Here is a 23870-nt window from a genome sequence, read left to right as displayed (position 1 = left end):
TATCTGGCAAAAGTAATCAACATATCCTCTGCCCTTCATGCAAGCCACTAGTTAATTACTGCCCCCAGAATGAAGCACGTCAGGGTGTGGACATGAAGTACACAGAATTTGGCCCCACTGGTGGGACCTTCTGGTTTCCCATTGCCTCCTGGGTACAGAGAGCCTTGCCAGGAGCTGTCCCCCAGAGCCCCTGCCCTACCGAGGGTGGTATTCTACCCACACAGTGCTTGCCTTGCCTTGGTAGGGGTCACTGCACCCCTGATGGAGGCCACAGAAACCCCATCCCTATAAAGCCCCCCAAGCCCCATAGAGCACTCCCAGCCCTATGGAGCCCCCATTCCTACAAAGGCCCCCAAGCCCCATAGAGCACTCCCAGCCCTATGGAGCCCCCATTCCTGTAAAGCCCCCGACAGCCCATAGGGCACTCCCAGCCCCATGGAGCCCCCATTCCTGTAAAGCCCCCCAAGCCCCATAGAGCGCTCCCAGCCCCATTGAGCCCCCATTCCTGTAAAGCCCCCAAGCCCCACAGAGCACTCCCAGCCCCATGGAGCCCCCATTCCTGTAAAGCCCCCCACAGCCCATAGAGCACTCCCAGCCCCATGGAGCCCCCATTCCTGTAAAGCCCCCCACAGCCCATAGAGCACTCCCAGCCCCATGGAGCCCCCATTCCTGTAAAGCCCCCCACAGCCCACAGAGCACTCCCAGCCCCATGGAGCCCCCAGCCCTTTAGAGCCCCCCGTAAAGGCCCCGCCCCCTTCCCCATTGCCCCGCCCCTTCCACTCGGCCCCGCCCCTCCATCCGGCGGCATCAGGACCCTGGACAGCGGCGGGCGCTCTCGCGAGATCCCGGCGCTGCCCATGGCCCGGGCGGCGGCGGCGCCGCAGTCTCGCGAGAGCGCGGTCGCTGCGGCAGGAGCAGCACCGGGCGGGCGGGCGGCCGCCGCCACCCGCCGGGAACCGGAGGGGACGGCACGGGTCACGCCACGTGGTGAGTACCGGGGGTGTGGAGAGGGGAGACACCTCGGAGTGAGTGCGCTGGATGCTCCCCCCGAGGGAGCTGACCGCCCTTTGCACCGACCTCCTGCTCTGCATCCCACTTGCGGGGGGGGATGCGCGGTGTGGCGGCAGCCGCCGTGACCCTGCACACGCGTGGGCGCACCGGGCACCGAGCGGGGCTTGGGCCGCCCTTCTCCCCGATCCAGGCTGCTGCTGGGAGGCCGCGCCGGCTTTGAGGTGGGGATGCGTGGGGCACGCAGCCCTTCACGCGTGGAAACGCACGGGCAACGACCCACGGCGAGGCCGAGCCCTGCCTGCCCTCCCTGAACCCACCCCACGCAGCAGAGGGGTTTCTTCTCGGTGCCATCACCTATGTGATCCCCCTCCCTTTTCCAACCCCATCACCATATTCCTGATTTTGCAAAGGAACCCCACCCGAACTGATCGCCATCCCGGTGTTTTCCCCGCGATGGGGCAGGCGCGGGTCGGGAGGCGCCTGGCCGTGTGTCCCCGCTCCTGGCACACGTGGGCAGGGGCGGCCGGGAGGACGTCACCGCCCGAGGAGCTCGTATTTATAGCAGCGGCGGGATGGAGGCATCCGGGGGCTGCCGGCGGATGTCGGGAGAGCCCTGAGGGTTCTCTGTGTCTTTGGCGCTGGAGGGTGCGAAAAGACCCTGGAGCGAGCCCCCCAAATCCTCCCGGGATTGCCGGGCACCGACTGCCGAGGCCCCGTGTCCTGGGAAATGTGTTGGCCGCTGCCAGCTCTGCCTGGATAGCAGGGAAAGGGCAAAACCTTGCAGGCAGGTGGGGAAACGCCATCTTCACGCTCCTATTTAAAACCTCAGGTCGTGATTTTTTGCTTTAATTTGTCAAAATTTTCACTTCTGGCATAGAGCTGAGCATGGAATGGTCTGGGATGGTCCTGGGATGCGAGCTCCCCCCTTTCCCACCTGCACGCTCTGGAACGAGGTGCCAAATGACATGAGTAATTGTTACGCCAGGCACTCAAGTGACTCATTAGTGACAATCGCCACTGATTTATATTTTTTTCCAGCTGATTTCTCTGCTCTGATTTCCCTGCTTTTTGGGCTTGTTTTTGGCTTGGGCTTGCAGAGATGGCAGCTACGAGACAGCCAGGTAGTCCCCTGTGCTGGAATTCAGCAAAAATAACAATAATCCATTTTTTAAAGAATTATTTTGGGGCCAGGTCATGAACTGGAGGGTTTCAAACTGCCCACAGCCACCTCCTTCCCCTGCTGCCCTACCTGGCCCTCTCCTGGATGTAGGTCAGTTGGGAGTGGGAGGCCCCACATTACTGGATCCTCTCGTAATCTTCTGCCTTAACTGGTGCATAAGCCTGAGCCAGAGGAGCCAGGATTTATCACACTGCCAGCCAGGTGCCAGCCTGGATGTGTGATAGTCCACAGTGTCACAGAAGTGAAGCAAACTGCTGTCCTTGAGTTGTTTTGGAACAGGGGGAAGGTGAAGGCTTTTGCAGAGGTCTCTGACCACTTCAATCAACCTTTTCTCTCATTCTCCTCCAGCTTTGCTAAAGCTCCCACGTTTTTCCCAAGTGTTTTTCCTGAGGAGCAGTGAAGCTGAGCGTGTGCCAGCATGGCAGGTACAGGGGGCTCTGGACATCATGGTGGGCTCTGCTGGCCATAATGTCACCTCGTTAGTCACCAGTGGGTGGTGGGTGTCCGTGGCTGCAGGATCTGTGTGGCCAGTGAGGGCTGAATTTGATCCTTCGGGGCGGGTCGGTGGTGGTGTCCGTGGGAAATCCTTAACTCCTGTGTAAAACTTGTCAGTCCTTGGGGTTATTTAGGAAGCCTCTTGGTTTTTGTTGAGCTCTGGGCAGTGCCTGACACCAGTGAAAACTTTTCCTTGCAGAAAAGGTGAACAACTTCCCTCCCCTGCCCAAATTCATCCCCCTGAAGCCATGTTTCTACCAGGACTTCGACGCGGAGATCCCGCCGCAGCACCGGACCATGGCCAAGCGGCTTTACTACCTCTGGATGCGTGAGTGGCTGCGTGGGAATGGCTCCAGTAGGATTTGTTTGCCTCTCCAAAGGCTGCTCCTCAGGGAGCTGCCAGCTGAAAGGGCAAGGCAAGGTCAGGGGAAGCCCTTCTCCCCCTCCAGGCCTTGGTGTCTCCTGTCAAAACTCAGGAATGAGAGGTGGGCTGCAGCATCCTGTGGATCCCAGCCCTTCCAGCCTCCAGGATGGAGCTGTGGAGCTGGCTCAGTGTCCCAGGGTCACTGGTGGTGATGTTGATGTCCTGCTGTAAGGAGGAGATGGCTCAGACTGGAGGGCTGGCGTGCTTGCTCCCCAAAACGTGGAGCTGGAGGCTTCCCGGAGCTTGCCTGTTCCTCTTGCATGCCTCTGTGTGCCGTGCTGTGCTAACAGAGCTGTCACCAGCTTCCAGCTCTTCCAACTATCCTGGATCTCTCCTCTTCACCAACCCTGGGCAGGGAACAGAGCCAGAGGCACAGGTCACACCCCAACGTAGGTGGAAATGTGCACAGCTCAAGGCAGGCTGGCACCAGCATTTCAGTTCTTTTTAGAAGGACTTAGTTCCCTTATCAGGAATTTCCCCTGAACTTTGGAAGCGTCAGTGCCCAGGGAGTGCCTTGTGCTGTAGGGGCAGGTTAGGAAGAGCTGAGCTAACACCACAGAGGCTGTGTGTTCCTGCTTTTGGCGTGGCACCAGGCTGGCATGCCTGGGGCTGTGTCCCGTCAGGAAGGTGACCCTGGGGTAGCTTCATTGTGTCAGGAGGGTTTGCTTGTTTAAGGCATGGGAAGAAAAAAGCTGTACTTCCTCAGGGAAGCTGTTTTGGAGGTGTTCAATTCCCTCCCAATCCCAGCCAGGATGTTCTTCCTCTTCATGTAACAGAGCTTGGTCCTTGCTCCTCAGCACAAGCACCAGCTCTCAGAGCCTGTTGCTGTCCCTTGGGTTTTGCCTCTGGAGCTCCTCTCTGGGTCATTTTCTCCCCACCAGCCCCTCAGACACCCAGCACAGAGTGCCTGGAAGGTCCCTTCATGTCCTTTAGGGCAGCCCAGGCAGCTGAGCTCCTTCCCTCGCCAGCTGCAGCTCTCAGGCAGGCAGCAGTGGGAGGGCTTTCGTTCTCGTCGAAATAATGAATCATTCTCCGAACTCGGAGGCGTCAGAATGCAGCTGAGCCTTCTCTGCTTTGTCCTGTGTCTGCTGAGCTGGGATTCATAGTCGGAGCCCTTGTGTGGCCTGATCCCAAGCAGGGGTGGGCGAGGGAAATGTGTCACCCCCTGAACTGGCGGGGTCAGGAGTTCAGGATTTTGGCTCTCAGTGGTGCTCGGGGAGCTCCTGCACAAGCTCCTTCAGCAAAGATGTATCTGGAGCAAGCAGAAAACTTCACCACAGTTCCTCAGTTTTCCTTCTGTTAGTGGAAATGTGTCCTGGCTCGATAGGAGCGGGAGGATGCAACTCCTGCCAATCTTCAGAGCCCTGAACTGCTCAGGGAGGTACAACTCCCAGTGATACATTGATTTTCCTCCTGTTACACTCAGCTGAGGCCTGACCCCCTTCGGCCCAGCCAGCCTGGGAATGTGCTCTCAGCCTAATTTAAGGGCAGCCCAGCTAGAGCAGGACTCCGGGGTCGGGGTCCCTGGTGTCTCAGTGCCACCCTTGCGTCCGTGCTACTCTGCTCTGTGTGTGTGTGTGTTTGCAGTGAACAGCATCACCTTGGCGGTGAATCTCGTGGGCTGCCTCGCGTGGCTCATTGGAGGCGGCGGAGCTGTAAATTTTGGACTGGCAATTCTCTGGCTCATTCTCTTTACGCCCTGCTCCTATGTCTGCTGGTTTAGACCTATTTACAAAGCTTTCAAGTAAGTGGTCGCACTTGAGCCTGGCTTCTTTTTGCCTTGTTCTCCTTCGGAAATGGTCAGTGTTTAGCTTGGGGCATTGCCTGACTAACTGGGGGAATTCCTTTCTGTGCAGCCCTTTAGCTTTATTTTCTAACCTTCAGAACCAGTGTTTGGGGTTTCCTGGGGGCCAAATCCCCATCAGGTGATGTGAGGACACTTTCCGTGTGCCTCTGTGCAGTGGTGGGGGACAGTGGTGAGGATGCAGCTGGGCTGCCACTTTCCCTCTCCTCCCTGAGGCACCTTTTATATTTTTCCACGAATCCTCGAGGTGTTTGTATGGATTACCCACGGTGCTGACGTCAGTCCCCAAATCTGGAGAACTAGGGGTGTATTTATTCCCCATGTGGGGTGGTGTGAGCTGAGAGCCGTGTCCCAGCACAGATGTCCTCAAGCCCAGCTGACTGAGCCATAGGGAGGGTCTGGTGCCCTGTGGCTTTCCCAGGTGCCCTGAGACCACCTCCAGCCTCTTGCAGTTTCTCTTTTGCCTTTAATTTTGCTTTTCATCACCCTCCTGCTAAACCACGGCCAAGTCTGATACGTAGGAGCATCTCCCTTCCCTTGGAGTGCAGCAGGGATGGAGGTGCAGGAGTGACTGAGCCTTCTCTTGCAGGACAGACAGTTCCTTCAGCTTCATGGCCTTCTTCTTCACCTTCATGGCCCAGCTGGTGATCAGCATTATCCAGGCAGTGGGGATCCCTGGATGGGGGGTCTGGTAAGGAAAATGCTGCTGTGTTGGGTACAGGGGTGGTCACTGTAGTGTTTTAGCATCCTTACTGGTTCTCTCCTTGGGGAATATGGTTTGAGGAGGGCTGCAGGCAGTTTGGGAGAGCTGGTGACCGAACCAGTTGTTTCCATCTCCTTGCAGTGGCTGGATTGCAGCGATTTCCTTCTTTGGGACCAACGTCGGCTCGGCTGTGGTGATGCTGATCCCCACCGTGCTCTTCACAGCCATGGCAGTCTTCTCCTTCATTGCCCTCACCATGGTACGGCAGGAAAATCAGGGGATCCACACGGCTTCGGGTGGCCCTCGCCGCCACCCTGGAGCTCCGCGGGCGCTCAGCCCCTCTGCGTTTCCCCTGCAGGTGCACAAGTTCTACCGGGGCAGCGGCGGGAGCTTCAGCAAAGCGCAGGAGGAGTGGACCACGGGCGCCTGGAAGAACCCCCACGTGCAGCAGGCGGTGCAGAACGCGGCCATGGGGGCGGCGCAGGGCGCGATGATGCAGCACGAGACGCAGTACTCGGCCACCCCCAACTACACCTACTCCAACGAGATGTGAGCAGCGGCGGGACTCTGTCCTTGGGAGGAAGAGCTGGGGGGGAAAAAGGGAGGAGGAAGCCTGAGCCGAGTTTCTGCAACTGTCTCAGAAAGTCAGAGTGTACCATAATGGTGGTTCTTTTCCCTTCTTTGTAACCAGATCCTTTGGGATTTTTTTCTTTCCTTATTTTTCTGTTTTTCTTGTCTCGAGCTCTTCTTTTCTCTGTTTTTTTTCATTCTGAAGAGGCCGTGAGTTGACCTGCAGGGCTTTTGTTGTGCGTGATAGTCAGTGTCCATTCACGTGTCTTCTTCTTCCCTGTGGAATAGTGTACAGTGGTGGTTTTTTAATTACTGTGGTGATAGGTGTACGTTAGAACCTCATCAGCCAAAAGCCCCCCCATACCCCCCAAAAGGGAAAAAAGAGCAACCAGCACCCATCTTTCCTCTTGGAATAAGCCTGAACCACGGGTTTTTGACGTGTGTGAGTTTTCTCTTTCAGTTGGTAGTGTCCAGCCACTTGCCACTGTCTCAGCAAGGGCAAGCAATCCTGGGAATTCTCCTTTTTTCTTTTGCTTTTTAACTAGCAGGTGGCTGACTGAATTAGCATTAAAAACAAAAAAAAAAGAAAAAAAAAAGGGAAAAAATATAAGAAACCCTCAATCCTGCTGTTGATATGCTGGAAGCCAAGAGATTCCTAATCTACACCCTGGCTCAGGATCTACAACTTCTCTTAGTGTGTGGTGTTGTAAATGAGTAGTTTACACTTTGACGTGGAGGACCAGTGTGTGTGTATGCGTGTGTGTGTGTTGGGGAGCAAGGACAGGTTTTCCCTGTGGGATACAGCCATCCCATTCCAGATTCTGCATCCTGAGTCTGGTGCTTTTAAAGGCTTCTGTTTGGAAAAGCAGCTGTAGAAGCGACAGAGCGTTCCTCAGAGGACGCATGCCCGGGCAAGGCTGCGGGTCAAATCTTGCCACTCCCAATCCCAGCACATCCAAGCTGTCTCCCTGCTCGTGGAAACAGCCAGACCAAGGCTTGTCCCCGTTAGCTTTGGAGATCTGTGCTAATTTCGGTCTCTTAAGGAAACCTCCAGGCTGGAGGGAAGGACTGCTGCTCCTAAAAAGCGTGGTGTGATGTGGCCATGGGTTTCCTGGTGCAGAAATTCCTGTCAGGCCCAAACCCCTGCTCAGTTTGGGGATGTTGGGTGTTAAATAATGATCCTGCACCCCAGCAGGAGGCAGCTGAGCTCAGACCAACGCTTCCTGGGGAAGGTGACTGGCACACCCTGGAAAAGATTATGAGTGGGAGCAGAAATGGGATGGATGCTGCAGGGCAGGAGCAGGGAAAGCTACTTCTCCGAGATGCTTTTCAACTCTAAATGCACTTTAAATAAGCCAAATTTTTCTCCAAGTCCTTGAAAAGTAGCCCAAACAGAATCCAATCCAGCCCCTTGGCTCCAGGATCTCCTGCCTGGCACAGGGAAGGAGCTCAGTGTGCCACCAGCCAGGAGTGTGCGAGTCCCCAGCCCCTTATCTGTCCCCTCCACTCCTCCAGTGATGCTTGGATGTGACCCCTACCCCTGAGAATCACCCGAAAAAGGACCTTCTCTTCTCCAGCAAAGCACACCAAGACTAGTTTCCTTTTTAAGGGTATCACTCCAGTCATTCTGCAATAGGCAGTTGTCTCTTGACCAGACTAAAATGCAGCTACTGATAAAATGCCTGTCTGTGTGTGTGTGTATATATTTATGTATAAAATGTCAGGAGAAAAGTAATCCTTTGCTAAGCCTATTATGTACTTAATCAGGTTTAAATATTGTGCAATCCATTTCTAGCTCGCCTAAAACTGACTCTGCCAAACCACGTGCTCTGTCATCCGTGTCTGAGAAATGATGAATTAAGTGACTTCACCTCTTGCATTGACAATAAGATGCATCAATAATAATAACTGTAACGAGCTGTAACTAACAGACATTGCTTCAGCACCTAACCCTCCTCTCCGATGTGTCTCCTGAGTGTGTGAGCGCTGAAATGCTGCCCCCCGTGGCTCCAGCCAGGTGGGAAACTCCACCCCTTGTTCTCACCGTGGTTATTTGTGAGCTGTCCCTGCTCCAGGTGGGGCTGGTGTGGTGGTGATCAAAGCGTGGTGCTCCCGAAGCCCACGGGGTGGGAGAGATGGGGCGCTCCTGCTGCTGGGCAAGGACAGAACACAGCTGGTGTTCCCCTCAGGGCTCCCTGTCGCCTTCTGTGTCCTACAGTCAGCAAAGCAGAGCTCTCTGCCTCTTGTCGTCCCTGCTTCTTGTTTGTGGCCAATATCAGAGGGATGTCCAAGTAACTGCTGCTTTTCAGCGGGGTCTGCAAAGGGCTGGGCACCACGTGCTGCCCCAGAGCTGTCATGCCTGTGTAATTACAGGATGGTTTGGGTGGGAAGGGACCTTACAGCTCATCCAGCACGGACACCTTCCACTGTCCCAGGCTGCTCCAAGCCCTGCCCAGCCTGGCCTTGGGCACTGCCAGGGATCCAGGGGCAGCCACAGCTGCTCTGGGCACCCTGTGCCAGGGTACAATTCCTTCCCAGTATCCCACCTAACCCTGCCCTCGGGCATGGGAAGCCATCCCCCTTGTCTCTGCCTCAGACAATAAATAAATACTCAGTCCTTCAACCCGCTTTCCCCTGCCAACTCTGTGTGGCTGCCCTCAATTCCGCGAGAAAGGTTTCACTCCTGGTCTCTGACACTTTCCTAGGCTCAGATATCACCCCTGTCACTTGAGTGGCCCTCAGACCCTCTCCTCGACCGCGTTCCCCACACGCCTTCTACGCCGAGTTCTTCTGGCCTTTGTTACGTTCCAAGACCTTGCCACCAGCCAGAATCCCCGTTAAGACTACTTCCTGAGCAGCCTGAGGCCACCCGCTTGCCCTTGGCGAGATCCCTCGCGTGGGCACGACTGGGGCACAGAGGGGCACAAAGCCCTCCGGGGTGACGGCACAGCCGCCATAAGCCGGGACGCGGCCGTCAGGGGTCGCCATGACACCCCTTCCTCCCGTCGGCCGCGCGGGCGCGCGCGCTGCCAGCACCAATCAGCGCAGCGGGCGGGAGCAGTACGCACCAATCAGCACAGTAGGCGGGAGCAGTGCGCACCAATCAGCATAGTGGGCGGGAGCAGTACGCACCAATCAGCATAGTGGGCGGGAGCAGTGCGCACCAATCAGCGGCGTCCCTGCGCCCGTTCCCGGCACGCCCCGCGGCTCCCGGGCCGCCCGGAGCCCTCGGCCCTCACGGCCCTGCCGGCCCTGCCTCGAGCGCTATCGCAGCGTTGTTTGTTACCTTCTGGGAGCCCACGGGGCCCCTCGGTGCTGTTGAGCAGCCTTTTGGAGCCGTTTTCAGCATCGCTGCCGCGTTAAAAGTCAATTTCATTAATGCTTAGGGGTAAATTGCTTGTTTTCTAGTGGCTGCTTCCCCACAGCTGTGTTTGGGTAAGAGGAAAGCGCGACCCAGCACTTCGTTATCGTTATAGTACATATATTATTTTGCATACGGCTTTTATTATAAGCCTTTGCCATTATTTTATAATTTTGACCACTATTTTGCTGGTTTTGTCGATATTTTTTAATTAGTACCATTTTAATTTTTTCAACTTCTTTATCATTGTTTTACCATATTTACCTTTTTTATTTTAATTGTTTTATAATTTTAACATTTTAATCATTGCTTTATAAGCATTTTGAAAGCCTCCTACTTAAAAAATTGCGTTTTAATAACGTTTTATTAAAGGTTTTAATTTGTGAATGCTTAGGTGGAATTGTGGGCATTTCAGAAACATCCTGAGGATGCTTTAAGTAGATAATAATTTAATTTTTTAAATTATTGTTATAATGATCTGGTTTTTATTAGATATAGATAAATATGCAAAGCATGGTGGTAGCATTAAAATCTCTCAGCCAATGTCCTGCTACATTTCCTCTCCTCTTAATTACCCTTGCTAATCAGCAAAGCTGAAATTGGGCCTGGAGTGGAAGGTGTCCCTGCCATGGCAGGGGGTGGAACTTGGTCACTTTAATTTCCCTTCCAGCCCAAACCAGGCTGTGATCCTGTGAAATTCCTCTCTCCAACCTGAATTGTCCCCAAAATCAGGGCAGCCTGTTTCCATCTTCTTTTTTTCTACCCAAAGTGATTCCAAGCAGCTGAATTTTAACAAGGGCATCACTAAAGTGGAGCAAACTTTACTTTATGCAGTGATTTTTCAAGAACTGAACTTTCTCTTTGCTACTTAATCATTAATTGATTATATTTGAGATACTTTTCTCACCAAAACATTAATTTCTGGTTTTTATCAGCGTGGCAGCAGCACAGGGAGGCCAAGAGGAAGGAGCAGACCTGAATTAAAGCTGCTAGGGAATAATTTCTAGTGCTGCTGTAAATGTTTAGGAGCACAGGAAGAAACAAGATGGTTGTGCATGCAATGAGGCCCCACATTTTTAATTATTAAGACATCTCTGTGGATTAATTAACACCAGAGAGTGCAAAGGGAAAGCAACTCAGCAGGGGTTTGTTTGCTTTTAGAGAACTTGGTGTAAAATTTTATCTCACACTGGTTTATCTTTCTGTTCTAAATTCTGGACCGTGTTCAACATGTGGGAATCTTAATTTTGGGAGCCATGAACTTCAGCAGGGCACTTTTGCAGCCTCCCTGCTCAAGTTTAGGAGTCTTTTTCCCAGTAACTGAATGAAAAATGTAATTAAACATTGAGCTGCCCTTAGAGTTCTTGAAATCCTTGTGGGATGAGTGACATTTTTGGGATGACCCAGAGCCCTCCCATGTCTCTGGGTGACTCTGGGCCCTGCAGAGGCCGGGTTGGATCCGTGTCCCTGGGGATGTGGCGGGATTGGAGCTGTGCTTGGAGGCTCTCTGAGTGCAGTGTGTTCATTTGCCTGTGCTGCACAGCTGGACTGGAGCATGGAGCCCGTGTCCCTGCCAGAGGCAGCCATTCCTGCAGGAAACAGCTCGGCCGTGGCACAGGAAACGTTCCGTGTGCTGCTGGGAGTGACTGGAAGCGTGGCTGCCCTCAAGCTGCCCCTGCTCGTTGCAGAATTGCTGAAAATCCCTGGGGTGAGTGGAGCTGGTGGTGGAGCTGTGTAAAGCTGGAGTTTCCCTTTGTTTTGAGGAGAGCTCACGTGGCTTCTGCTGGAATGATGAGTTCCTCCTTGGGGGCCCTTTCATTCAAAAGTTTCCGTGAGGAGGATTCCACCTGGTTTTAAAAAAATCTTTTTTGTGTGTTTGTTTGTTTTTTGGGTTTTTTTTTTTCCTTATCATTTCATACTTGAAAAGGTCTTTGCTTTGGGTGTTTTGGTGGTTTTTTTTGTGGAGTTTGTCCTTGTCAGTCAAGTTATGAGACGTGGTTGCACACAGGGGTGATGCTTCTGAAACCTGGAATCTTCAGGGTATTGCAGTTTTCCATGGGCGGGATGTGGCTTTTCCAAATATGATCCAGAAAGGGAAAACAGAGCTTGTAAAGCCAAAAATGGGAAACACAAGCTGCTATATGTATTTGTGTAGTAATTTTTTTACTATTTGTTGTCTGGAGTAACAGAGGTGCCCAGCAGAGGCCACTGGTGACTGATCAGGGAGGAAAATGTGCTCTCTCCTGCTGTAGGATAAAGTTAAACATAGAAAACTTCTAGGTTTTTAGAAATGGAGGAAATATTTTGGAGCAGTGAAAGAAAAAAGTGTCAGGGGCAAGAGGTTGCACTGAAATCTGCAGATTTATTGCTTAGATTGCTGCATGAACATCCCCTGGAATGACGTGGGAGGCTGTACCTTGTGGGTACATTGAGTAGAGGCCGAGGAGGTGCTGATTTATCTGGTTGGTGTTGATATCTAAGCTGGAGAGGCTGCTGCAGGTGAGGCATGTGTGGCAAAGTGAGGCCTCCGTTAATTTATCACTTGACCTGATGTGATTACTGAGGTCAAAGGTCCCAGCCTGAAATAAGAAAGACAAAGAAAAAATGACATCAAGGAATGGGGTGACCAGCCCAGAGTCAGAGATCTAATCCTCTCCCTCTTGGTTTAGCTTAGCCATTGTCTATTTTCCTTTGCTCCTGGAGCTTGGGATATCCTTCTGTGCAGGTGACAGGCAGAATGCAAGTGACCCGTGGTAGGAATGTGGCCTAAACCCTTTGCTTCTCTCTGAGTGTTTGTTTCATAATTAAAACCTGCAGACAGCTGGACTCAAACTCTATGTGCAGCCCCAGAGGTCTGTGACATCCAGGGCAGACTTGGTGGCCACTGGTTTTAGGGCAGAAAAAGCAAAAGTGAGAACATCCAGGGGTTTATAAAAGCCTCTTAATCAAAGTTTTTCACTAATTTCTGCTGTGATTTCAAGGCCTGCTGAGTGGGTGTAGCTTTCCCATGGATTTTGTTGAGTCCTGCACCAGGCTGTTGCATCCATTTCTTTACTGCTGGAGCAGAACTTTACGAAGCAGGCAGGGCAGGAGCAGAGGAAAAGCTTTGATACCAGAGGAGATGTGGTCACAGGCTTGCAGCCAGAGTGGTTAGTCGAAATTGATGTTTTGCCTGAAATGGTCTGCGGTGAGTGACTTGGCAGAGTGATTTTGCTGCTCATTAAACTTTGACACCTCCTCGAGGGTGCCAGTGGATGTGACAGCTCACTGCCTTTTGCTTGGCTTGTCCTTGGCTTGTCCTGGCAGTGTCCAAGGCCAGGTTGGACAGGGCTTGGAGCACCCCGGGATAGTGGAAGGTGTCCCTGCCCATGGCAGGGGGTGGAACTAGAGCACCTTTAATTTCCTTTCCAATCCAGACCAGTCTGTGATCCTAGGATAAAGAAAGGCAATGACAGACTTATTGCTGGGCAAAATGATTTGCTCTCGATGCTCTAGGATGTCACCTGGGCTTCAGGTTTAAATCACACCCTGTCACTTCATTGTGCGCCTGCCAGGCAGCCTCTGTCTCAACTCAGAAGTTCCATTTACCAGAGGAGCTGCTCATTCTCGTGTGCTCGGGCTATCTGGAAAGATTTTGCTGTCAAAACTGAGAAGGCCATTAAAAAATAATTAAAAAATAATCTCATGCACCTCCTTCCCCGAGCAGAAAGGGCTGTGCCACGAGAATCCTCTATCAGAGACCAGCAGTGCTGCCTGAAGACAGGAGAGCAGTTTTGTGGTAAAGTTTGTTTTGGAGATTTGGCTTAAGCCAAAGACCTCTAACTAATCTAAACTGTCTCCAGTGAGGGAGTTTGAGTGTGGCCAGACTGGCTCTGCTGTTGAAGATATCCACGGGCAAACAGAGGGTGTGCCAGGTAAATAGAAACAATAAACTATGTAAGCTAAAGTCATCTTGGAAACACTGACCTCTTCCCAGTGTAGCTGGAGGGACTTGAGGGACCTGCTGAGAATGAGGGCACCAGGAGCCCACCCCAGCAGGAAACCTTCGTTAGGGAGAATATTTAACTCACAGAACAGCTTTCTTGGGGGGCGGTGAGATTTCAGCCACCAGCACTCACACTCCTTGAACATCCCTCGGAAATGTTCTGGCCTGGAATGGCTGGGTGCAGAGCTCAACAGCCAGAGCTCTTCCCTAGTCCTAGGCTTATGCTTGGAAGAAATAAATATTTTCTTCAATGGTACCATTTCAGAGAGCAGCCATCCTCCTTCAAACTGCACAGTGGCCTTTAAACCTCCCAAATAAATAATTTTTCTTGCAGCCTGAGGTTAACACCTCTCCCGAGGCCCGCGGCACAGCGGAGCGGCGATAGCGCCTTTGTGGGTGTCGCTGCTTGGCCCGAGCAGCTTCCTGTGGGGTGAGGTTAGCGTGGAAATAAATACAGTTAGCTAATGCCTGTGAGTGTGATCTTGACACTGAAAAACACTACCAGCACCTGTGATTCCCAGTCAGGGGTGCTTTGAGAAAAACAGACAGACAGTACCAAAAATGTGTCGTGCAGCTGTGTTACCCTGTCACTTTTCCTTCAGAAAATGGGGAAAATTACCAGTGGCCACACTATGCCAAGGCTGGGATTTTCCACTGCTCCCAGCTGTCATTCTAGTCTCATAGGATGCAAGGAGCCAACACTGCCTCATTCCCAGTGGAATAAATGGTGTTGGGAGCTGGATTAATATGCTCTATCACATCACTGCTGCTGTTGCAGAGGACTTTTGGAGCTTGGAGGTTTCCAGCAGTTGATTGTAGCAAGGAGTGCACACACTGAATGCCTTATCAGTTGTCTCCCTCAAGGCACAGTTATCCAGCAGGGAGGCGCTGATTTCTCCCCATCTCACTGGCAGATCAGCAGAACTGTGCCGTGGGTTCTGGGAGCTGCTGGAAGGAGCAGGCAGTGGCCCATGCCATGGGGAAAGGGTGTTTTTCACTGTAATCAGCAGCCTGAGGTTCACCTTCCTCACCAGCAGTCTTCAGAGTGCTCCATCCCTGTGTTGGCCTGCCTTTTGTCCAGTTTAAGGAACATCCTTGGGAGGAGTTGCAGCTGGAAATTCAGTTCCCTGTCCTGCATGGGCAGTCAGGGCATGCAGAGCTGACACTGGCTGATCCCGCTCTGTGGAGGACACCTCTGGTTCACTGCCCATGGCAGGAGGTGTTGGCAACGTTTACCAGAGCTGCAGGACACAGAAAACAGGGAAAAGGCCCCTGTTCCACTTGGGAAGATTTCTGCAGGAGGAAACCAGAGGTTCACCTTAGCACCTTTTGTGAGTGTGCGTCGGATAAACACCTGAAGGATGGGATAGGCTTTCCCCAGTAGACACCAATGAATGAAGGGTCCAGTGGCTTTGCAGGTTTGTCTGAGGGTTCAGAGAGAACCCTCACGTGTTCACCCGGTGTCTCTTTGTGAAAGCCACTGGTTTGCTGCACAGAAACCCTGTGCTATGGGCACACCTGCACAGAGGGTTTCCTTTTGGCTTGGCTTGTTTTAGGTTGACATGAAATGAGTTTCTGGCTCCTGTGGATGCCTGTGGTGGCCTGGCCTTTCAGCTGTGAGTAGGGGAAGCTCTCTGAGAAGCCACAAAAACTTCAAAATTGTCCTCAAGTCTAACCAGTGGTCTTTTTCTTTCTGTTTAGCTCGAGGTGAAGGTGGTCACTACTGAGAGAGCAAAACATTTCTACAATGCCCAGGAGATTCCTGTGACCCTCTATGGTGATGAAGAGGAGTGGCAGGTGAGTTGTTCCTGCGAATAGAACCATTCCTCTACGTTTTCTTGCAAGAAACCACACCTAGTTCTTTTTTTAAACCTGGGCCAAGACTCGCTCCTTGGTCTAGTAATGATGTTTGGAATGTGGCTTTTGAAGAATGTGCTGTGAATGAGGAGGAAGAGAGAGCCTGCCTGATGCATTGCAGGATTTTGTCCTGCAGCAGTCAGGGAGGGTAGCAGTGGTCTCTCTGCACCCTGGGCCCAGTTGCTCTGAGAGGAGTGTCAGGAAATGTCAAGACAGCCAGTGCAGAGCCATGGTGAGCATGTTTGGTGCTTGTCATGAGTCATACTTGTCACGCAGGCAGCAGCTTCGTTCTCCTTAGCTCAGCTGTCAGGGCTGTGAACATCTCTGCTCCCTGTGAAATGGCTTCTTCTCCTGACTGCAGTTTTACTGACACACTTTGAGAGTCCTTGAGTAGGAAGAGCTTCTTTGTGCAAGCATCAAGATTTGTTTTTCCATGCATTTCATCCCTGCCTTGCAGTGCTGATCTGAGCACAAGGTGCTCTCTCCTTACCCCTATTGCCTTGCTTTTAAGTGGACAGAAACACGCCAGTGACAACGGCCAGGAAACTTTCTGGCTGGTCCCAGGGATTGGTGGATACCTGCTGGATCCCAGGCTGCTACAGCCTCGGGCAGTTATTTCTGAGGAACACTCAGGGGGGTGATAGAAGAGGTGCAGGTCAGGCTTTGAGGTCTGCTGGCACATTGGAGAGCAGGCACGGAGCCGCTGTGGTGGGAAATAATCACAGAATGGTTTGGGTTGGAAGGGACCTCAAAGCTCCTCCAGTTCCACCCTCTGCCATGGGCAGGGACACCTTCCACTGTCCCAGGTTGCTCCAAGCCCCATCCAGTCTGGCCTGGAACATTTCCAGGGATGGGGCAGGCACAGTTTCTCTGGGCACCCTGTGCCAGGGCCTCACCACCCTCACAGAGAACAATTTCTTCCACTATCCCATCTAACCCTGCCCTCTGGCAGCTGGAAGCCATTTCCCCTTGTCCTGTTGCTCCAGGCCCTTGTAAATCACCTCTCTCCATCTTGCTGGCTCCTTCAGGCACTGCAAGGACACAATTAGGTCATCCCAAACCTTCTCTTCTCCAGGCTGAACACTGCCAGTTCTCTCAGCCCTTCCTTGTGGGAGAGGTGCTCCATCCCTCTGATCAGGGTGCTGGGCTCACTGTGCCAGCCTGCTCAGCATCTCCTTGTGAGATACTTCACTGATAAAAAAATGACACGAATAGAAGTGAGCGGAGGAGGCGGGAAGGGTGTTCAGGAAGCCCCAGCTTTTCGGATGCTGCCTTTTTGTTGTGGCTTCCCATGACTCAGAGAAGGAGCAGTTTGTGGCCCTGCTGCAGCCCGTGCTGGCCTGTGGTTGGGTGTCCTCTGGGGAGTAAGCACCTGATGCTGTTTGCTGCTTCTCAGGACTCTTTCCCAGTTACCTGAGCTCTTAAGACCAGGGTAGAGCAATTCAGGGGTTTAGTGAAAACAGAAATATCACTCAAGAGTGAGTGTGTCAAGGAGAAGCTGTGGCTGCCCCATCCCTGGAAGTGCTCAGGGGTTGGATAGGCCTTGGATTAACCTGGTCAAGTGGAAGGTGTCCCTGCCCATGGGACAAGTGAGCTGTAAGGTCCCTCCCAACCCAAAAGATTCTATGATTAGAAGAGCTGAGAGAGGAGGCGTGGGCCCGATTTTCTGAAGCCTGAGAATTGCTGGCTTTCCCAAGAGAGAGTTTTCAGCAGTTTCTCCTTTCTTGGGCAGTTTTGTGTAAACACTATTTCTTCCCATAACATTCTGGGTAAACAATATTCCTTTCCCATAACAACCTCTCTCCTAGGTGTTGTTTGTGTTACTTAACCAATGGAGAGAGGTGTCCATGCTGTGGACCAATGGCATGTCTTTTTAGTGCAGCAGGCTATAAAAAAACAGAAAGGAATTGCAATAAATCCTTCTGATTTTTTCTACCTGCTAGAGTCAAACATCTTTATTTTCGTGTCTAATTGTGACAAGGAGGAAAGTGCCAAACTGAATAAACCTTGTGAAGAAAGCTAACAGGACACTGTTCCCTCCAGTGTTTAGGTTCCCTTTGCTGCTGTGAGTGTGAGTGGGGTTGTGCATCCTAATTAAAAGTGACTTGTGCAGTTAGGGGTCTGTACCTCATGAGAAGCCAGTGGGCAGCTTCACTTCACTGTGAAGCTTATAAATCACAGGGTTTCCCCAAGAAATGTGCCCCTGGTTGGGCCTGCCTGGCTCAGCTGGCTGAAGGATGGGGCTCTTGGGAATAATTCCAAAGCTGAGGGATGCTGTGGATGGGGACAGCTCTTTGCTGTGAGTTGAAGCCTGTGGTTATCAGATGTGTGAAGTGTCTTATGGGGAAAGGATCCCCCCACCTGCTGATCCGGTGCCGTCCCTTAAATTCCATGAGCGTAATTCCACAGGAATTCCGTAGGGAATTGTGTATCCTGAGGCGGGATTGCTGTGAGGGTTTGGTGCTCCCTGCCCTGTCTCCCTGCAGCTGTGGAAGGGCCGCTCAGACCCCGTCCTGCACATTGAGCTCCGGCGCTGGGCTGACCTCATGGTGGTGGCACCTCTGGATGCCAACACGCTGGCAAAGGTCGCCAATGGCATCTGTGACAACCTGCTGGTGAGTACCCTGTGCCTGCCACTGCCACCACGCCTCAGGACTGCCTGACCCTGGTGCTTCTGCAGCATCGCCACCACTGTGATTTGCACGTTCTGCTCCCCCTTCATCTGCTTGTCTCTCACTTCCCCAGCATGGTTCCCCTGCTCCTTCTCTCTCATTCCCTGACCTACTCCCTTCCCACTCCTCGGCTCTGTCAGTCTCTTATTTCCCTGTCCCTGCTTTGTGTCTTCCTTTGCTTTTTTTGGAGGGTGGTATTTCCTTCTGCCTCCATCCTCGGTCTCTGTCACTCGTACACACAAACACAGCCTCACTCGCTCTTGAGTTCCTCTACGTTTTTTCAGTGCAATCTGGAAAGACACCTGTGAGATCAGATAAAAGTGTTTACTTCCTGCTACTTCACCACTCCCTCACCTAACATAGCACAGACTTTCAAACATGCTCATGCCCACTTACCTCCCAGTCTCAGCTACAGAGGCTTTTGCTTGTTCAGGCTTGTTTTTTGGTATTTAGAGTGCTCTTGAGGCTCTTGAGCCTAATCAGAAAGTGTACTAAAAGGGAGTGTGCTTCGTTGTTGGGTGCTGGGGACCTTCAGTGGGGCTGAATGTTTTGTGGCCAGGCATTAACAACTCAAAAGATTTCAGAAAGCTGCAGATCTTGGTGATCTACAGCCTTTTGGGTAAGAAGTGCATATAAATGAACAAAATCCACCCTGAGCAGATCACTGGGGATCTGAGAGAAGCCAGAAAGAGCTGTGGGAGGGACAAGCAATGTCGTGTCCTTCTGGGTCCCTTGTGGGTCCCTTGTGGGTCCCTTGTGGGTCCCTTGTGGGTGTGCTGGTTTAGCAGAGGGAAGAGCTCAGGAAGGATGTCAGGGATGTGTGGCTTCACATGCTCCTTCCAGTCTTTTAAGAGCCTTGTGAAGGGAAGAGGCAGCTCCAGGAAAGGAAAGTGAGTGCTGGAGGTGCTGGTTGGCAGTTCAGAACAGATTCCATCAGATTTCCTTGTGCTGGGAGGGGTTCAAGTCACAGGGTATAAAAAAGGATGGGCAAGGTTCCTGTAAGGACTCTGTGATCTGAGCTGCTCCCTTGGAAGCTCCTTTGTTTGAAATGCTGCAAGGCCTGGGGGATCTGAGGGACACTGCACTAAGAACAACCAACATTTATCTTTCCAAGGGGGTGAGGTGATGCTGGGTTATCTGGAAGTGCTGAGGAGTCAGATTTGATTGCCTGGAGCACACAGGAGCTGCCAGGTGCTTTGTAAGCTGCCAGCAGGTCCCGCAGCAGCCCAGATGCTGTGCTTGTGTTCTCCTCTGTTGTGTCCTGGAAGCAGCATTGCTTCCCTGGTGGGGAGTAATGGATCCAGCTGGCATATCATGTCAGAAAGACTCACTGCCAGCTTTCAGTGTTCAGCTTTGCAGCTGCCTTATCTGAGGGGTTGCCCTGGGGGGTTCTCTGGAGCTGATAGGATCTGTGGCCACCTCTCAGCTTCTCCATCTCCCACACAGTCTGTGCACGTCCTGTTCCAGCTTGGTTTGCTCCAGCCTGGGCTGCTGGCTGGAGCAGGGTGGGATTTATCCTCTAGGTAGCCTCCCTCATCTTTCCTGCCTGTCAGAGATGAGCGTGGCTGGAGTGTGCTACAAATCACTCTCAGCCCATGGGTTAGCCCAGCTGCGCTGACAGAACAACAGCCAGGCTGGACAGGTGCAGCAAAGGGATGGAAGGAGTGAGGAAAGGCCAGCCCTGCCTTGGCTTCTCCCGCAGACCTGTGTGATCCGCGCGTGGGACCTGAGCAAACCGCTGCTCTTCTGCCCAGCCATGAACACGGCCATGTGGGAGCATCCCATCACAGCGCGGCAGCTGGAGCAGCTGAAGGCCTTTGGCTACACGGAGATCCCCTGTGTGGTGAAGAAACTCGTGTGTGGAGATGAAGGTCAGTCCATTTCCATCCTGGAGGGATGGAGCCTTTTGCTGTGTGGCCACGGAGATGTTGAACAGCCACGGTCTGTACAAACAAGCTGGAGCTTTGCCCTGTCTTATCCCTCGTCTTTAATTTTTAAGTAGCCTTAAGAGCTTCCAGCTGAGCCTGATATTGAACAGAAATGCTCATTTAGGAGGAGAGGAGATCAGAGAGAAGGAGGGTTCTGTGGCAAGGGTTATCAGCCTGGGATTTGAGTGTCCTGGCTTTGCCCTCTGCTGGGGCTGGGGGCTGTTTTGATTGTGCCTCAGTTTGTTGGCTCCATCATTGGATTAAATCTTGTTCCTGAGAGCAGATAGTGAGAAAAGCCCTTTGCAGATGTGGCTGCGGGTGTAGCTGGACACACATTTAACATTTGTTGTTGTTGTTGCCTGGGTTAATTTTTAGCTTCCCAAACAAGTTTTGATTTGGTGTTTTGACACCAGAGTTCTGTGAAGTGAAAGAGGAGTGTGGAGGAAGTTCAGATTCAATACATTTAGCTTGCAGTGCCAAGAAATAATGGTCTCATTTGAGTTTTAGTAGCTGCTTTAAATTGAGGTATTTTGATTTTTGGGAAGGGTTTTGATACAAATCATTTGGATCAATGGATTTGCTGCGTAACAGCCCCAACTCCAGCAAGATTTTAACCAGCCTGTCTGTCCAATAAACAGTCTGTGACAAAGACAGGGTGTTAAAATGTCCCTCGTGGTTAAATTCTAGGCCTGGCTTGGTTTTGGAATCCTTAGGTAGCTGCAATGCCTCTAGAGATTCATACTTTTGGAACTGAAAACCAATAAATATTTACAATTATGTAAGTGTAGTCAAGTAACTCAGACATCACTTGAAATATCCTGGATGATTAGCTTTCCAGGCAATCATTTGGGATTTGTAATCATGTCTAAAATCCAGGGATTTTAGACATGATTACATCAAATTTCTTCACATCCAGCTCAGCTGTCTCAGCTGTGAGAGCAAACTCCTGAAGGAGCTTGGAGGAGAGGGATGCAGGGATGGCAGGAGCAGCCACATCTGACTGGACTCCACTTGTGCTCGTGAGCCTATTCCCAACAAGATCTTCCTGATGGCAAACACCAGGACTTCTCCTGGCAGCTTGCAGGGAGATGATGGCAGGGCAGTAATGGATTCCATCTCTCTAAAGACCCAAACTAGGCTCCACAACTGCCTTTATTTCACCCCTTCCCCTTTTCTCAGGCCCCCACAGCCTCTTCCACGCTCACTTTGGTTTCGTGGCTTCCATCCACACAGGGGTTTCCCTGGTTTCCACAGAAGCAGCACACAGAAAAGTCACACATGTGGTGCAGAAGAGACTCAGTTTGCACCAGTTTTGTCTGGTGACATTGTGGTTTGTTTTGCTCTAGGAGGTTTCTCTTCCTCACCCCGTGTGGTTGGGTCTCACCTGAAATGCACCAGATCCTTACTGCCCCCAAGTTTTACCTTGAATTTTTCTCCTTTAGTAAAGGCTGGGTTTAGACAGAAAGTCTAGCTAAAAGAGTTAGAATGCCAAAGTGAGTTTCTTGATTGGACAGTTTCCATGCTGACATTACCTTCATCATCCTTGGCTGGATTTCTAGAGCCTGGCAGATTTCCACCTCCAGGCATGAGCTGTGCTGTAAGGGTTTGCTTTGCTAAACCTAAAAATCCAGCTGTGAATTGCCAGAGCTGTTGGAATAGTGGCTGGTGGAGAAAGAAGGCAGGCCCTGGAAGTGTTCTGGAAGGATGTAGCTCTGCCAAATCATGCAGAAAGAATGTCTCTTGTCAGGTGCAGCTCTTCTCCCTGAGCTTAGGAGAGCAGAAGGGTCCAAATCTACCTGCAGCTGGTCCACAGGATGCTCCAGACCTCCAGGGATTTACAGGTCTAGAAAAGAGGAAAATGACATCTCCGAGAACTAGTTCCTGCTGAGCAGTAAATTATGAGATCAATTAGCCAGCAGGAAAAAATATCAAGAGAGACTCCTTTTCAGTCTTCCAAAAGAGACAAATACCTGTGGGAGAAGCATCTTTCCTCAGCCCCAGGCAAATTAGAAGAGTGAATGGCCTCAGTTCCCCGTGCTGAGTTCAGCACACAAGGTTAGACAAGGTGATTTCATCATCTCAGGCTTTAAAATTCTGAACCTGAGTTCAAAACTGTTTCAGAGGGAAGCAGCAGCACGGCACAGATTAGATGTTCATCTGGCAGATAACCAGGCCCAAAGGAGAAGCATTTCCATTTTGTTCTGTCCAGCACTCAGCCTTCTCCAGGAGTTGCTCCCAAGACTCAGGCTGGTGGGAATCCACAACAGCTTTCTCTAATGGAGGTCCTTTCTCTCAGGCAGAATCATAGGAATGGTATGGATTTGTCAAGTTTTTTGTATAGGCAAAAACCATTTCAGAAAGATACTGAAAACACATAATTTTGAATTGAAACATACCCTGGAGAAAGGAGGTGAGATAGGGAATTTTGCTCTATGCACTTTTTTTAGGTTGCCCTCACCCTGGATTTCACAAGGTGGCTTTGCTCTTGCCCTGCAGGCCGAGGTGCCATGGCAGAAGTGTGGACCATCGTGGAAAGAGTTAAAAGGATCCTTGAAGAACGGGATGTGCCAAGGCAGAGCTGATGTTTTGGCGTGTGAATGGTGGTTTTGTGCCTTGCTGATGGAGATAAAGCCAGCAGGAGCTGGGCTTGGCTGACCTGGTACCCATGGTGTGAATACCTTTAGCTGCTCTTCCACAGAAGGAGCCCACGGTTGTCTTCTAGCTGGTGCCAAACTGAAATGTGGTACCTCACCACAGACTTTCAAAAACCAGAGCCAAGAATGTGCTGCTTTAGTGTGGAAAACCCTGTGGTATCTTGGGAATAATGTTCCCTTCCTAAGGCTGCTCACCCCCCAGTGCTTTACACCTGCTCTGTTCTGGGCAGGCTGCAGAAGGTGTTTGAGCTCCAGTGGTTCTAGAGAGGAAAAGGCACTGCAAATTCTGCTGTGGGTAATGCCAGCCCCTCCTAGCAAGTGTCTCCTGGACCATTGCTGCTCTCCAAAGCCTGATCCATAGCTGTGCTGGCTGCACGTTCCTAGCAGGAGTCACTGTCCAAAAAGCATTTTCCCTCTGGGAACTTAATAAAAGAGATTTAATCCTGCCCATTGAGTTGTCTCTTGTAACTGCTTTGGAAGGTGCTCCCCAGCCAGTATATTTGCTAAGTTGTGTCTGCTGATGGTTTTTTATCAGATACAGAGAAAAATTGACTGAAAGGAGCTGTGCACTCCTTTTGCCCTTTTGTAGCCGTTGTCTGGAGAGGGATGCAGGTATCAACCTCCTTCCAGAGGGCCTCCTGCCCATCTGGATGCCCCAGTCAGGCAACAAGCAGGCCAGGCCCTCATGGAAAGCCAAAGGCAGGTGTTACCCATGGGAACGAAGTCAAACTTCACCTTTGATGACCTTTTCAGCTTGACAATTAACTGCCTGGCATGAATAAATTGGGAAGTCCTGTGCCTTCATGGGCCAGAGCAGGCAGGGCTCCCCAGTCTAGCCTGTCCTTGGGAACACAGTCTTATTCCTGAGGGGAATGGGAGCTGTGGAACATGCTGCTCTAGCAGGGCACTGCTGACCTGCAGAGTTCATTTTTGACTAAACCCAAACAAATATGAGGCTGTGGGTACAGCGTGTGCATCCTGCCTGTGGGGGAAAACTCCAGCCTGCTGTGCACGAGGGAGGAGGTCGGTAGGTTAGGTTTGCTAGACTTATCTATCCCACACAGATAAAACCTCTGAACTTTCCCTGTTTTGGCCCTTCCACTGACAGAGATCCAGGGAGTCACAATTCCTGAGAAGGATCCTGGTGTGAGCAGAGCTTGTGGCTCACACAGAGGGCTGAAGTGGTGTTGTGGCTGTGACTTCTGCATTTTGCCAGGATTTTTGGG

At 51.6% G+C, this 23870-nt stretch overlaps 2 protein-coding genes across 3 annotated transcripts; both read left to right on the top strand.

The window, feature by feature from the left end:
- Positions 1 to 851: 851 nt before the first annotated feature.
- SCAMP5 (secretory carrier membrane protein 5) lies at positions 852 to 8174 on the top strand. Its single transcript, XM_063412317.1, has 7 exons — positions 852 to 987; positions 2540 to 2616; positions 2886 to 3014; positions 4698 to 4854; positions 5504 to 5605; positions 5759 to 5876; positions 5976 to 8174. The coding sequence occupies exons 2-7, from the start codon at positions 2610 to 2612 to the stop codon at positions 6168 to 6170; spliced, it is 708 nt and encodes a 235-aa protein (XP_063268387.1). The 5' UTR covers positions 852 to 987; positions 2540 to 2609; the 3' UTR covers positions 6171 to 8174.
- A 1199-nt stretch (positions 8175 to 9373) lies between these two features.
- On the top strand, positions 9374 to 23112 carry PPCDC (phosphopantothenoylcysteine decarboxylase). 2 transcript variants are annotated; one of them, XM_063412318.1, is made up of 6 exons: positions 9377 to 9622; positions 11092 to 11256; positions 15235 to 15330; positions 17877 to 18005; positions 19765 to 19933; positions 22487 to 23111. In XM_063412318.1, the coding sequence occupies exons 2-6, from the start codon at positions 11104 to 11106 to the stop codon at positions 22570 to 22572; spliced, it is 633 nt and encodes a 210-aa protein (XP_063268388.1). In that variant the 5' UTR covers positions 9377 to 9622; positions 11092 to 11103; the 3' UTR covers positions 22573 to 23111. The 2 variants fall into 2 exon arrangements, with proteins under 2 accessions (XP_063268389.1, XP_063268388.1); XM_063412319.1 differs by lacking the exon at positions 19765 to 19933 and having other exon boundaries at positions 9374 to 9622; positions 22487 to 23112.
- The last annotated feature ends 758 nt before the right edge of the window (positions 23113 to 23870 follow it).

Source organism: Prinia subflava, chromosome 15 (assembly GCF_021018805.1).
Source record: "Prinia subflava isolate CZ2003 ecotype Zambia chromosome 15, Cam_Psub_1.2, whole genome shotgun sequence".
Lineage (NCBI taxonomy): Eukaryota > Metazoa > Chordata > Aves > Passeriformes > Cisticolidae > Prinia > Prinia subflava.
Note: the sequence above shows the minus strand (reverse complement) of the source record. Positions and strands in the feature narration are given on the sequence as shown.

Excerpts from the sequence above, each read along its gene's own strand:
- PPCDC (XM_063412318.1), top strand. The coding sequence starts at position 11,104 with ATGGAGCCCGTGTCCCTGCCAGAGGCAGCCATTCCTGCAGGAAACAGC. Across the intron at positions 18,006-19,764 it reads GCATCTGTGACAACCTGCTG|ACCTGTGTGATCCGCGCGTG; the intron begins GTGAGTACCCTG and ends CTTCTCCCGCAG. Across the intron at positions 19,934-22,486 it reads ACTCGTGTGTGGAGATGAAG|GCCGAGGTGCCATGGCAGAA; the intron begins GTCAGTCCATTT and ends CTTGCCCTGCAG.
- SCAMP5 (XM_063412317.1), top strand. Across the intron at positions 3,015-4,697 it reads GCTTTACTACCTCTGGATGC|TGAACAGCATCACCTTGGCG; the intron begins GTGAGTGGCTGC and ends GTGTGTTTGCAG. Across the intron at positions 5,606-5,758 it reads ATCCCTGGATGGGGGGTCTG|TGGCTGGATTGCAGCGATTT; the intron begins GTAAGGAAAATG and ends ATCTCCTTGCAG.